The 15,106-nt window shown below is 39.5% G+C and overlaps 1 protein-coding gene and 1 non-coding gene across 3 annotated transcripts in view; one reads left to right on the top strand and one right to left on the bottom strand.

The window, feature by feature from the left end:
* RBM27 (RNA binding motif protein 27) overlaps nt 1–15,106 on the top strand; it is a 92,183-nt gene that overhangs the window by 39,415 nt on the left and 37,662 nt on the right. Inside the window, exon 9 of one of the 2 annotated variants that reach the window (XM_033180763.1) lies at nt 12,358–12,522. The exons of the other annotated variant lie outside the window; for it this stretch is intronic. Coding sequence (XP_033036654.1) covers nt 12,358–12,522 — 165 coding nt within the window. The remainder of the gene's footprint in view (nt 1–12,357; nt 12,523–15,106) is intronic. 2 annotated transcript variants of the gene reach the window in all.
* Nucleotides 5,248–5,310, bottom strand: LOC117066236. Its single transcript, XR_004430218.1, has one exon. It is a non-coding gene; the product is annotated as a U7 small nuclear RNA (small nuclear RNA).

The following is a 15,106-nucleotide window of genomic DNA, read 5'->3' as shown; positions in this document are numbered from 1 at the left end:
ATACTCTGTCTTCACCTCTTTCTAGGCCCAAATTCTAAGTATACTTGGAAGACATTATTGCTCTCTTCTTTCTATCTATATCTATCTATCTAGACAGAGTCTCACTTTGTTACCCAGGCTGGAGTGCAGTGGTGAGATCTCAGCTCATTGCAACCTCTGCCTCACAGGTTCAAGTGATGCTTGTGCCTCAGCCTCCAGTTAGCTGGGATTACAGGTGCCCACCACCACACCTGGCTAATTTTTGTGTTTTTAGTAGAGATGGGGTTTCACCATGTTGGCAAGGCTGGTCTCGAACTCCTGACCTCAGGTGATCCGCCCGCCTTGGCCTCTCAGAGTGCTGGGATTACAGGCATGAACCTCTGTGCCTGGCCTATTGCTCTGTTTTAAACTCTTACAATACCAAAAAGCATTTATTACATAATGACATATATATAGGCCTGCTGTTTGATTTTTTTTAATATATGTAAATCTTACATTCAACTGAGCTTCTACAGAACAGAAATCACATTTGATACTTAAGTAATTGTTTTTCCCGTTTCATACTTAGTATCTCTCTCTATTCTGATGGCTATAGTATCTTTTCATAGAACATGTTTGTTACTTATTTTTTAATTATGGGAAATCTCAAATATATATAAAAGTAAAGAGGATGGTATATTGAACTGCGGTGTACCCAGTATAATGAAGTTCTTTGTACTTACCCCTTAGTTTCAGCCGTTATCAATTTATAGCGAAGCCTCTTTTATCTATTTCCCCCTGAATCAGCTCTTAATATTGTTTGCCTTTTGGACTTGTAAATATGAAAAAGTGGACTATTTATTCCAGAGTGTGTAGCAGATGGCATATTTTTATGCTGTTAAATTTGGTACTATGACTCATGATAAAAATTCCATCTTGTTTTTAATTTTTAAAAAAATCTGGCAATTACCATTTATTTTTATATTGTTAAATTTAACATTGTGACTCACTCTATAAATATTCCATTTGGTTTTAATTTTTAAAAATCTGGCAGTTGCCATTTATTTCAGTGACTTAGCTTAATAAATAAATTAATTTGGCAAATATTTATTGAATGTCTACTATGTGTCAGGCATCGTGCCAGACACTAGGGAGCCAAGGTGAATAAGATTAATTAGATCTCATGTCTTTTGAAATCCATTTTTCTGTTTTATTTAAAAGTAAGACTATTTTGTGATATATGAGTAAAGGCCTTTGAGAACTGTATTTCCAAATTATTATTTTTTTTGAGACAGTCTTGCTCTGTTGCCCAGGCTGGAGTGCAGTGGCGCAACCTTCACCCCCCAGGTGAAGGTTGTGCCCAGCCTCCTGAGTAGTTGGGACTACAGTCGTGGGCCCCCACGCCCAGCTAATTTTTGTATTTTTAGTACAAATAGGGTTTCGCCATGTTGGCCAGGCAAGTCTCAAACTCTTGGCCTCAAGTTATCCGCCTGCCTCAGCTTCCCAAAGTGCTGGGATTATAAGTGTGAGCCACCACGCCCAGCTTGTAAACTCGTTTAAGACTGGTAACATTTCTAAGAAAATTCTTGGGACCAGTACAGTTAGCAGTTTCTTATTTTGCCAGGTTAAGGTCTGTATATGAAAATATCTTACTTTATGGCTGAAGCCTGTAATCCCAGCACTTTGGGAGGCCGAGACGGGCGGATCACGAGGTCAGGAGATCGAGACCATCCTGACTAACACGGTGAAACCCCGTCTCTACTAAAAAATACAAAAAAACTAGCCGGGCGAGGTGGTGGGCGCCTATAGTCCCAGCTACTCGGGAGGCTGAGGCAGGAGAATGGCGTGAACCCGGGAGGCGGAGCTTGCAGTGAGCTGAGATCTGGCCACTGCACTCCAGCCTGGGCGACAGAGCGAGACTCCGTCTCAAAAAAAAAAAAAAAAAAAAAAAAAAGAAAATATCTTACTTTAATTTTAAAAATACATTTTTAAACTGAAGAAAGGACATAATCTCAGAATAAAGGACAATCTTTTTAAAAATTTATTTAAAAGTTTTGAAATTTTTAGTAGATAGAGGTTCTTGCTTTGTTGCCCAGGCTGGTCTCAAACTGTGGGCTCAAGTGATACTCCCGCCTCAGCCTCCCAAAGTGCTGGGATTACAGGTGTGAGCCATCACACCCGACCTCAAGGACAATCTTTTAATTAAAAAAAAAAAAAAGTCTTTTGTGTGTAGAGGCAGGGTTTTGCTGTCTTGCCCAGGCTGGGTGTCCAAGCAGTTCTCCTGCTTTGCCCTCCCAAAGTGGGTAGGATTATAGGCATGAGCCACTATGCCTGACTCAATCCTTTAATATTTGATTTTATGAAATAAGACTACATTTTCCCCCCATGTTTGTCTTAGACCAATAAAAGGTGATAATTTCCCATTAGCATTTGTGAATTACTGCTTTAGAGGATTGTCTTCTATGCTGCATCAGTGTTGATAAACAGATTTGATTGGTTGGCAACTGAATATTTTGAAAGTTATAAAATATTCTTATTGAACACTTCAGAAGTCTGCTATGCAGAGAAATGTGTGGTTTTCTTTCTTGTCAAATCTGATTCTAAAATTTATGGAGAAATTTTGAAAACTAGTAGAGTTCCTGATAATCTAAACATTAAAAAGGGGGAGATGTGTAGTATAGTTTGTCAGGCATAAGTTTATTTATTTATTTATTTTTAGACAGAGTCTTGCTCTGTTGCCCACGCTGGAGTGCAGTGGTGCGATCTCAACTCACTGCAGCCTCCGCCTCCTGGTTTCAGGCAATTCTTTTGCTTCAGCCTCCCCAGTAGCTGGGATTACAGGCACACACCACCAAGCTCGGCTAATTTTTTTTTTATTTTTAGTAAAGACAGGGTTTTACCATGTTGGCTAGGCTGGTCCGAAACTCCTGACCTCAGGTGATCCTCCTGACTCAGCCTGCCAAAGTGCTGGGATTACAGGCGTGAGCCACCACTCTTGGCCTCAGTTTTTAATATCCTTCTATTAACTTTATATTTCTAATAAGTTTTTAATATTTTTCTATTCAGTTGATTTTAAGATAGTTTTTGAGCTGGTGGCTCATGCCTGTAATCCCATCTCTTTGAGAGACTAAGGCAGGCAGATCACCTGAGGTCAGGCGTTTGAGACCAGCGTGGTCAACATGGTGAAATCACATCTCTACTAAAAATACAAAAATTAGCTGGTTGTGGTGGCAGGCGCCTGTAATTCCAGCTACTGGGGAGGCTGAGGCCAGGGAATCACTTGAACCTGGGAGGCAGCGGTTGCACTGAGCTGAGATTGTGCCATTGCACTCTAGCCTAGGCAACAAGAGCGAAACGCCGTCTCAAAAAAAAAAATCAAATAAAATAGTTTTAAAAATATTTTTGTGTTTAAGACAGACAATTGAATCCTTCACATTGTTCAAGTTTATTTTTCTAAATACAGGTCAAGCATTCCCTGTCTGAAATGCTCCAAAATTAGAAACTTTTTGAGTGCCAGTATGATGCTGAAAGGAATTACTCATTCAAGCATTTTGGATTTTGGATTTTAAGATTTGTGATGTTCAGCCAGTAACTATAATTCAGAGATTCAAAAATCTGAAAAAGTCTGAAATCTGAAACCGTTCTGGTCTCAAACCTTTTGGATATGGGCTACTCAACTCATACTATAATTGGTAATTTCAAAAAGATTAGAAGTTTGGTTCAAATAAAGTAAAAAGCTATATGTATGTTTTCAGTGTGTAATGAGAACTTGAGCTATCTTAAAAGTTTAACAAGTTGGGAAAAAGTTTGTTAAGTTATGGATATTTTATTGTCATTAAAATTAATATTAAAATTCACAGCCAGAAAATACAGGTGAAAATGCATATCAAATGGTGTTTAGTTGTACCAATTATGTCAATAAGGACCCAAAGTAAACACAGAAAAACGAAATCTGGATTTTTGAAGGTAGGAGTTGGAGTCTGCTCAATGTTAGGTACTAGGAATATACAGAAAAATAAGAAATGGTCATCCAAGGATCTAAAAATCTAATAGTGGGAAGGAAATAGGTTAAAAATAAATCCACAAAATGAAAACTCATTACACTATATTTTGCTATTACAGCTAAAAAAAAAAACCCCAGGTAACAAAGGAACTAATTCTGTGAGAAATAAAGCATTCATTTAGGCTGCGGTTGTCACTTGTTTTGGAGAAAGAAAAGTTGGATGTTAAAGTAAGAAATAGAATTACCTGATTGTAAAACTGAATAGGATATACACAGTTCCTGGTAAAGTTAATATTGACTGGATGCAGTGGTTTACCCCTGTAATCCCAGCACATTCAAAGGCCAAGGTTGGGAGGATTACTTGAGCCCAGGAGTTCAAGGCTGCAGATAGTGCCATTATATTCTAGTCCAGACAGCAGAGAGAAGTAAGACCCTGTCTTTAAAAAAAAAAAAAAAAGGGGGGGGGGTTATAATTTAGAAAAGACTTTGAAATTTTGTTACTTTTCTTGAGTTAAAATGTCATAGACCCTGTGAAAATAACTTAAATAACTAACTGTATTTGGAATTTTGTGTAAAGACAGCAGTCAACTGTTAAAATCAACTATTTCCTCTGAAGTACTTAAAGTTTTCCCATGCCCCCGCCCTCTTTATTTCTTTTTGAGACAGAGTCTTGTTGTGCTGCCCAGCTGGAGTGTGGTGGCATCATGGCTCACTGTAGCCTCAACCTTAAATCCTCCTACCTCAGCCACCTGAGTAGTTGGGACCACAGGCATGTGCCACCATGCCCAGCTAATTTTTAAAATTATTTATAAAGATGAGGTCTCTCTGTGTTGCCGAGGCTGGTCTTGACCTCCTGGGCTTGAGCTGTCCCCCCATCTTAGTCCCCCAAAGTGCTGGAATTACAGGCATGAGCCACCACGCCCAGCTTACCTGAATTTTAAAAACATGATTTATTTACTTTTTTTTTTTATAAACAGGGTGTTGCTCTGTTGCTCAGGGTGGAGTGTCGTGGCGTGATTCTAGCTCACTGCACCCTTGAACCCCTGGGCTTAAGTGGTCACCCCACCACAGCCTCCCAAATAACTAGACCGTACAGGCATGTACCACACCATGCCCAGCTAATGTTGAATTTTTTTGTAGAGAGTCTTGCTGTGTTGCCTAGGATGGTCTCAAACTCCTGGCCTGGAGCAGTCCTCTCACCTTGGCCTACCAGAGTGCTGGGATTACAAACCTGAGGCATTGCATTTGGACCCCTAATTTTTTTTTTTTTTTTTTTTTTTTTGCGTGGGGGTTTCTTAGTGGGAGACCAGAGAACTTGCTAGACAAAATCTTAAAGAGCTGTACTACTGCAGCCTCCAAGTTTTAACTCACCAACTCAGTATATACTTTGGCTTTTACAAGACTATTATTAAGTAAAATATACTCTCTTTTCTACCTTGCTTTTGATCTGTTCTGCTTCTTGAAGCATAGTAAAAATATTTTCTAACTGCTAAGTTTGTTCATTGTACTGGATGTGTGAAAAAGTAAGAGTAGTAGGTAACATCCTGGATTCTAGAGACCAATTCTTAGGTTGAAGATAACGGTCCAGTGTGTTAATATAAATTCACATAAATCTTTATCTTTCAGAAAATACTTTCCTACTAACTGTATAAAATTGTTAAAACACTATAAATCTAAATTTGAGTTTTGTTCATTTAATTCTGTGGCATACACAATATTTCTATGTAGAATAATGGATTTGATGGCTAGAAAAGTAAGTCAGTGTCTAATAGAGTCCTTGTATATTGTCTAGAGCAGGGGTCCCCAACCCCCAGGTCACGGTGGCATTAAATTATCATAGGAGAACCAACCGTATTGTAAATTGCACATGCGAAAGATCTAAGTTGCGCACTCTTTATGAGAATCTAATGCCTGATAATCTGAAGTGGAGCAGTTTCAAACTAAAGTCATCACCTCCACCCACTCCCGCCAATCGTGGAAAAATTGTCTTCCATGGAACCGGTCCCTAGTGTCAGAAAGCTTGGGGACTGCTGGGCTAGAGGCTTTCTCCCCCTTGTGTTTGGTCTGATTCATGTTGTATTAGTTGTGATATTGTCTGTTTCGACATACAGATATTCATCCAAAGAAATACTTAATTGTCATTAGGGTACTTTAAGCTTTCATTTTTTCTTTAAGTGACTGTTTGATTTATATTATGCATCAGGCACTGTTTAGGCCTTGGAACTTCCCAAGTGTACCAGGAACCTTGTATTCTAATTGAGAAGACACATAAATATGGCCAGTATTGGGAAGATGTAGCGTTTTATTTTTTCTGGAGTTGAGTTTTTAGCTTAAAACTTACGATTTTTTCCTGTGAATACTCTTAAAGACAAAATCAGGAAAATTATACAGAGTGAGTAAAATTTTAGGTTGAATAAAGACTGTCTTTATTCTGACTAGAGTTAATATTAAGAAGTTGAGGCCGGGCGCGGTGGCTCAAGCCTGTAATCCCAGCACTTTGGGAGGCCGAGACGGGCGGATCACGAGGTCAGGAGATCGAGACCATCCTGGCTAACACGGTGAAACTCCGTCTCTACTAAAAATACAAAAAACTAGCCAGGTGAGGTGGCGGGCGCCTGTAGTCCCAGCTACTCGGGAGGCTGAGGCAGGAGAATGGCGTAAACCCGGGAGGCGGAGCTTGCAGTGAGCTGAGATCTGGCCACTGCACTCCAGTCCGGGCGACAGAGCGAGACTCCGCCTCAAAAAAAAAAAAAAAAAAAATTAAGAAGTTGAAAATATTGATATTAGGCATGTTACCTATATTAACAATTTAAGATGGGAACATGAACTTGGGATGTTTGCAGTTTGGAAACTCTCTACCCTGACCAAAACTAAACTGAATGAATATAAATTCTGACAGACTGATCTTCACCACTACTGTAACCTATTTGATATTGAACATTTTTTTATTATGTAGCTGGGCGTGTGGGCATGTAACTGTAGTCCCAGCCCCTTGGGAGACTGAGGCAGGGGAAGATCCCTTGAGGCCAGGAGTTCCAGCTGCAGTGAGCTGTGATCACACCTGCGAATAGCCACTGTACTTTAGCCTGGATAACATAGTAAAACCTCATCTCAAATTTAAAAGAGAAAACATATTATTATGGAAAATTTCAAATACAACATACATAAAAGTAGACTGTATAATGTAGTGAATCTCCATGTACTTATTTCTGGCTTCAACAGTTAAACAATGTGGTTAATCTTGCTTCATCCATAATCTACTCTTGACGATTATTTTAGTGCTGTGGGTTTTTTTTTTTTTTTTTTTTTGACAAAGTCTTGCTGTGTCACCCAGCCTTGAGTACAGTGGCATAATCGTGGCTCTCTGCAGTCTTGACCTCCTGAGCTCAAGCAGTCCTCCTGTCTCAGCCTCATGAGTAGCTGGCAGCACAGATGCATGCCACCACACCTGGCTAATTTTTAAATTTTCTGTAGAGACGAGTGCTCCCAATGTTGCCCAGGCTGGTCTCAAACTCCTGGGCTCAAGCAGTCCTCCAGCCTCAGCCTCCCAAAGTACTGGGATTACAGATGTGAGCCATCACACCCGACCTTAGTTTTTATTTTTGGTTTTTCTTTTATGGCTCCTCAAAATTTAGCTTAATGACATGATTGTTTTAGAATCAGTCCCAAACATAACAGCATTTTATCTGTAACAACTTATGTATCTTTAAAGATAAGAATTAAATATACATACACACAAAATCATACATACACACAGTACTATTATCACAGTCCCCCCACTTTTAACAGTTTACTATTGCTTGTGAAATATCCAGGTAGTTTTCATATTTCCCAATTGTATCATAAGTGTCCTTTTATACCTGGTTTATTTGAAGCTATATCCAAACAGGGTTATACATTACGTTTAGTTGATATCTTAAGTCTTTATAGAAATATCCCTTACTTCTTTTTTTTTTTTCCCCCTTGGCATTTATTTGTTGACGAAACAGATCATTTGTCCTGAAGAGTTTTCTCACATTTTAGACTTGGCAGATTCATCTTCTGGGGTCATCCAACACATTCCTCTGTCCCCTGTATTCCCTGTAAATTGGAAGTTAGAGCTAGCTATTTGATAAGATTCATTTTTTTTCTTTTTTTGGCAAGAACATTTTATAGATAGCGTTATGTACTTCCTACATAGTACATTATAATGCTCATGATGTCTGGTTGTCTCCTTTCTGTATTATAAATATTGATTAGTGTGTAGAGGTGTTTTCATCCTGATCCATTCATTTTAAAACTTCCTTGATGGTTTCAACAGCCATTTTTGATCATTGCCTGGATTTGCCTTTGTATATGAAACTCTAAATCTATAGTTTCTTCTACATTTATTGCTGGCATTCCATATAGTTGACTGTAACAACCATTTGGTTAACCTGAAATGCAGTTTTTACAGAAGAGACATGATATATGTGTATTCTCTTTCATTTATCAATTTAAAGAATGAGTTGATTGCCTAGATTTTTCCAAAGGGAATTCCTGTTTTTTTTTTTTTTTTAAGTATCATTATGAACTCATGAATTTTTAACGTTTGATATGTTTAACTCCATTATAGTCTTTTTTGATGTTCAGATTGTCTCATCTTTAATCAGTGGGAGCCTCTTCATGTTGGCTTCTGATCTTTTTTTTTTTTTTTTTTGATAACTCTCTTGCGTCTGGAAGGACAAGGTATACCACGGAAGTACCAGGCTCCTCTTACAAATTTTCTGCCCTGACCTAGAATTGGCCCTTTGTCTAAAGAAGAACTCTGTTGCTTTTAGAAGTAGTATTTAGAGACTCAGTAGGAATTGTTTAAGAAAGTCAGGCTACATTTGAATTAATTGCCATCTTTTTGAGGTATTTTTTTATTTTAATTTATTTATTATTATTTTTTTTGAGACAGAGTCTTACTCTGCTGCCCAGGCTGGAGTGCAGTGGCACGGTCTCGGCTCACTACATCCTCTGCCTCCTGGGTTCAAGCAATTCTCTGCCTCAGCCTCCCAAGTAGCTGAGATTACAGGCACCCACCACCATGTTTGGCTAATTTTTTTGTCGTTTTAGTAGAGACGGGGTTTCACCATCTTGGCCAGGCTGGTCTTGAACTCCTGACCTTGTGATCCACCCACCTCGGCCTCCCAAAGTGCTGGCATTATAGGCATGAGCCACCACACCCGGCCTTGTTTTTTATTTTGAGGCAGAGTCTTTCTGTGTCACCCAGACTGGAGTGCAGTGGCGCGATCTCGGCTCACTGCAGCCTCTGCCTCCTGGGTTCAAGTGATTCTTGTGCCTCAGCCTCCAGAGTAGCTGGGATTATAGACGTGCACCACCATGCCTGGCTAATTTTTGTAATTTTAGTAGAGATGGGGTTTTACCATGTTGCCCAGCCTGGTCTGAAATTCCTGAGCTCAAGGGATCCACCTGCCGTGGCCTCCTGAAGTGCTGGGATTACAGGTATGAGCCATTGTGCTCGGCCTTTCTAAAGTATTTGAATTGTATGTTCTTTGTCAGTAGTTTTAAAAATAGACATTTGGCAAAGTAGCCTTTTGGTTTCCAGTTTACTTTGAGACAGCTATTATTAATTAGGTATACTTAGTACATTGAGTGATGTATCATACATTTAAAGTAGTCATATAGACTAAGATTGTACTTCCTATTTTTCTATGTATTTATGTATTTTTATTTTTTAATTAAATTTTTTTTTTTAAAGACAGCATCTCACCCTGTCACCTAAGCTGGAGTACAGTGGCACAATCGTGGCTCACTGCAGCCTTGACCCTCTGGCTCAAGTGATCCTCCCGCCTTAGCCTCCCAAATAGCTAGGATTACAGGCGTGAGCCCCCATGCGTGGCTAATTTTTAAAATATTTAGTGGAGACAGAGTCTCGGTATGTTACTCAGGCTGGTCTCAAACTGCTGGGCTCAAGTAATCCTCACACCTTGGCCTCCCAAATTGTTGGGATTGTAGAGGTCAGCCACTGCACCTGGCCCCGTTTTTCTCTTTAACATACTGCTACATTCTGCTGATAGATCACTCTTCACAAGTAATTCTCTGCCATTGATTGTGTGCTTACAACTATTTGTTCCCCTCGTTGAGAATATGTTAAATTGGGCCAGGCATGGTGGCTCATGCCTGTAATCCCAGAATTTTGGGAGGCCAACACGTGTGGATCACCTGAGGTCAGGAGTTTGAGACCAGCCTGGCCAACATGATGAAACCCTGTCTCTACTAAAAATACAAAAAATTAGCTGGGCGTGGTGGCGGGCGCCTGAAATCCCAGCTACTCGGGAGACTGAGGCAGGAGATTGCTTAAACCTGGGAGGCGGAGGTTGCGGTGAGCCCAGATCATGCTACTGTACTCCAGCCTGGGTGACAGAGTGAGATTCTGTCTCAAAAAAAAAAAAAAGAAAAAGAAAAAGAAAAAGAAAAAAAATACGTTAAATTGCTTTGCAGTGTAATACTTAGCTGATTCTTTTTAAATGTACTTTTTTTTTCCCCATCAACTTTTAAGTTCCAGGGGACATATGTGGGATGTACAGGTTTGTTACATAGGTAAATGTGTGCTATGGTGGATTGCTGCACAGATCAACCTACCACCTAGGTATTAAGCCCAACATCCATTAGAAATGTAAATTTTAAAAGGGTTAATGCTAAGTGCACAGTTTTACAGATGATTTGTTACTTCCTCTTTTGCTTCTTATATAGGAAGAAAAGGGTAGTGAAGTTTATCATCTCTATATTCCCTTTAGGGACTTACTGTGAAACCAAGTGGTTCCTTTCCTGTCTTATTAAGGTGCATTTAAAATATTTAGGGATTTTACAGCTTTTAAGGACATTTCACCAGGTATAAAAAAAAATTCAAGGCTGGACGCCAGGCCCGGTGGCACTTTGGGAGGCTGAGGCAGGTGGATCACAAGGTCAGGAGATCGAGACCATTCTGGCTAACATGGTGAAACCCTGTCTCTACTAAAAATACAAAACAATTAGCCAGGCATGGTGGCAGGCACCTGTAGTCTCAGCTACTCGGGAGGCTGAGGCAGGAGAATGATGTGAACCCGAGAGGTAGACCTTGCAGTGAGCACCACTGCATTCCAGCCTGGGTGACAGAGCAAGGGCCATCTCAAAAAAAAAAAAAAAAAAAAAAAAAAAAGAATTCAAAATCCACTTTATTTTGTCTCGTGTCACATAGTAAATGTCTGATGTTGGACATATATAATAACTAAATCTTATAAATACATCTCAAATGGGGTTATCAGTGAAAAGGATACTATTAAATGGACACCCAAAGGGATTTTGCTCCTTGACACCTTGTCTTTTTCTAATCCCGTTCTTCAGATTTTGGCTTCATTGTGTGTGCATTCTTGCATCAGCCTATATATAAATCCTAAATGTGTTTTCTTTCAAAAAGTGCTTCTTAATGTCCAGGATGATTTCATGTGTCCAGTGCTGTGCTGGTCTGTTTGTCTTTTTTTTTTTTTTTTGAGACAGAGTCTCAGTTTGTTGCCTAGGTTGGAGTGGCATGATCTTAGGTCATTGCAACCTCTACCTCCCGGGTTCAAGCAGTTCTTTGCCTCAACCTCCCTAGTAGCTGGGATTACAGGTGCCCGCCACCATGCCTGGCTAATTTTTGTATTTTTAGTAGAGACTGGGTTTCACCATCTTGGCCAGGCTGGTCTTGAACTCCTGACCTCATGGTCCACCCGCCTTGGCCTCCCAAAGTGCTGGGATTACAGGCGTGAGCCACGTGAGCCACTGTGCCTGGCCTGTCCTTTTCCCTTTCTCAATTTTTGTTACCCATGTGCTCACAGAGATAACACATTTTCACTATCTTTAATTTTTTCTTTGGAGCATTTCTTATTCTTTGTGAAGGTATGCATGTAGTGGTTTGTTCTTAATGCCTTTATCTTTTATTCTGCCCTTAGATATGGAAGCATATTTTGTGCAAACCTGAAATTATGTGGGTTGGTTGGAGGGGGGTGGTTTTCTTTTTAATGGGTGTGACAGTTTTCATACCTGCATATGTCATTGGATAGAAAAATTGTGTATAATTAGTAGCTCAGGGCTCCTTTGTCTAATAACCTGATATGGTTCACTGTTCAGCTTTGGATAAAATTAGCACGTAGTGTTCTCCACTTAAGATCAGGAAAGATGGAGATTATATATACTACCTAATTCTTATTCTTTATACCTCAATGGATCCTAACCAGTTGCATGTCTATTCTTTCTTGAGTTAGAAAGAATCCCGGGAACATCTTTCTGTACTTCTATTCCTGTTGGTTTAATTTCTCTGTTTTTGGCTCAAAGTCTCAGGAAACACATCATCACCTAAGAGAAGCTTGTGACTCTCACTCCCAGCTGCCCTCCTATTCTTTCCTCTATAGGACAGCCCATGTACTCTCGTGAACATGGTGCTGCTGCATCTGAGCGACTTCAGTTGGGGACACCGCCTCCTCTGTTGGCAGCTCGTTTGGTGCCACCTCGAAACCTCATGGGATCCTCCATTGGGTACCATACCTCAGTCTCCAGCCCTACCCCTCTGGTTCCAGGTAAGCTTTGCTACAGATGGCCATCCACCTCACTGATCTTTTTTACCTTAAGCTGGCCAGCCTAAGCGGTGACCTGGCATCCTGATCTGCTGTCATAAAGTCCTATTAAAGCTCATAGGTAGTTTTATTTTCTGTTCCTTTGCTTCTTTGGTTTGTCTCTAGTGGCTGCTAGATGATTAGGCCTGTGTATCCGTCATCTCTGGTGTCCTCTATATTTACTTTCAGTGCCTCGGTAACAAAGTGATGCTAGTTCCTTGAGCTAGTTTCTAATCAGGTAGATGGGAAGATAATATCCACTTGAATATTTTCTGATTAGTTATACATTGTAATAAACTAGGTTAATTTTTCTTTGAAACAAAACGAAAATAAACATCTGGTTTCTTGCCAATCATGTCCTTTTTTCCCTTTTGCCCGTTGTATGGTCCTTTTGCCCCTTGTATGTGTGTATAATGTAGCAATTCTTAAAAATTCTTTTGTCCTATTGACATAGGTATTTTGAAGGATCTGTGGAGTGCTTTGTGGGTGTTTCATGAGGTGTTTTTAACCCTTTCTCACTTTGCCTTTAGATCTTATTCATCTTAATTAACTAAAGGGCTTTTAAGTTAATTGGTGTTCTGTGTATTCCCAGGATTTATAGCACAAGGTCATTTGATTATGTAACTTCTTTAAAACTTTCTGCAGTCTTAACTGTAGGAGATTTTCTGTCAGTAGTGCCAAGTGGTAACTGAAAATTTTTAATCATAATTTGCTGATCCATTTTTAAAAAGATAAAGCAGTATTCATTTTGTATGTTATATTGCATGTAATTTTTAGAGTTGGCATAACCAGGGAAGCTGTTACTTTACATATCATTTTCAAACTGTATCATTCTTCAACACATTGAAATTTAATAAGCAACTGTGTTAGATTTACTTTTAAGCTAGACATATCATTACAGTGTGTTTCCATCAGGAGGGAATGCTCATGATTAAATACTGTCTTTAGTTGTCTTAAAGAAACAAAAAATTATAGAGAGAGAAGTTAGAGCAAAAGCTAAAATAATTAAGTATGAAGCCCCCAAAATACTCTTTGGCAGATAACTATGATCATAGTCCTGTAACCATTGAGGCAAAATTATTTGTTTTTGTTTGTTTGTTTGTTTGTTTTGAAACAGAGTCTGACTCTGCTACCCAGGCTGGAGTGCAAGGGCGTGATCTTGGCTCACTGCAACCTCCCACCTCCAGGGTCCAAGCGATTCTCTTGCCTCAGCCTCCTGAGTAGCTGGGATTAGAGGCGTGCATCACCAAGCCCAGCTAATTTTTGTATTTTTAGTAGAGACGAGGTTTCACCATGTTGGTCAGGCTGGTCTCGAACTCCTGACCTCGTGATTTACTCGCCCTGGCCTCCCAAAGTACTGGAATTATAGGCGTGAGCCACTGCACCTGGCCCAATTATTTGGTTTTATTAATCATCATCAGGAAACTTTGAGACTGAATGCAAGCCTTAGGAATTAAATAAAAAATCTCTAATAGGAATGTCATTGTGATAATAATTTATTAAATTTTCTGTTCCATCCTTCTCTGAGGACAGTACAAATGCCCCAAATGATTACTTTTCAACATAATTTAACATTTTATTAGAGGGAGACAGTTCTTAATCTAGTGATGCCTTTTTTGTGTAATTCCATGAGCTGTTTTCAAAACCTGGAAAAAGGGGAAACGTGGGGGTGGGGGGAAGAGAAGGAATGTCGACCAGCAGTTCTAGTTCTTATATTAGATATCTCAGAATCACCTGTGCTTTAATAGCATTTTATTATTATCGCCTCCTTGTAGCTTGTGGATGTTTTGTGCAAGAAGGAAGTTAGCTTGTGAATCTGAAGTTGGGAGAAGCATAATATTCATGGGAGAGGTTTAATCTAAGAGTATTGGGGGTGAGACATTTTCTGGATTGAGGATTTCCGAATCCTAGTTGTGCTATTTATTGACTGTTGACTCAAATGCCTGTAGTGGCCAGGAAGATCCCCTAAATGAGGATTATTTGGTGATCTTATATTCTGAATCACTTCTATACTCTAAATCATAGACGTGACTGACGTGTATGTGAGCGCATGCGCTATTTTATTTGAAATATGGTTTATGTGTGAAACCAGCTGTTCTCTCTCTAGTTTGAAGAAGTGCAGATAACCAAATGAATACATTTTCTTTTGACCTCAATTAAAAAGGTGCCTAGAAATTGGAGATATGATAGATAACAGAGGAAACTCGGTCCTTCACATATGGTGTTTGTGTATGTAAAAATTTGTATTAACAAATGTGCATTGGGCTGGGCACGGTGACTCACACCTGTAGTGCCAGCAGTTTGGTAGACTGAGGCCGGCAGATGGCTGAAGCCCAGGAGTTCAAGACCAGTCTGGGCAAGATAGCGAGACCCCATCTCTATTTTTTTAAAATTAAAAAAAAAAAATGTACATTGACATTTGGATAAGGTAATTAATATATAGAGCAGAAATGAGTAGGTGAGTGAATCTGAAAATACCAGTATTTAAGAATGGATGCATGTATCTATATTCTGTAATAGGAGCTTTTTTTTTTTCAGTTTCAAAAAG

This window comes from Trachypithecus francoisi, unplaced genomic scaffold, assembly GCF_009764315.1.
Source record: "Trachypithecus francoisi isolate TF-2019V2 unplaced genomic scaffold, Tfra_2.0 Lachesis_group2, whole genome shotgun sequence".
In the NCBI taxonomy this organism is placed as follows: Eukaryota; Metazoa; Chordata; class Mammalia; order Primates; family Cercopithecidae; genus Trachypithecus; species Trachypithecus francoisi.
The sequence above is the reverse complement of the archived record's forward strand: the minus strand, read 5'-3'. Positions and strand labels throughout refer to the sequence as shown.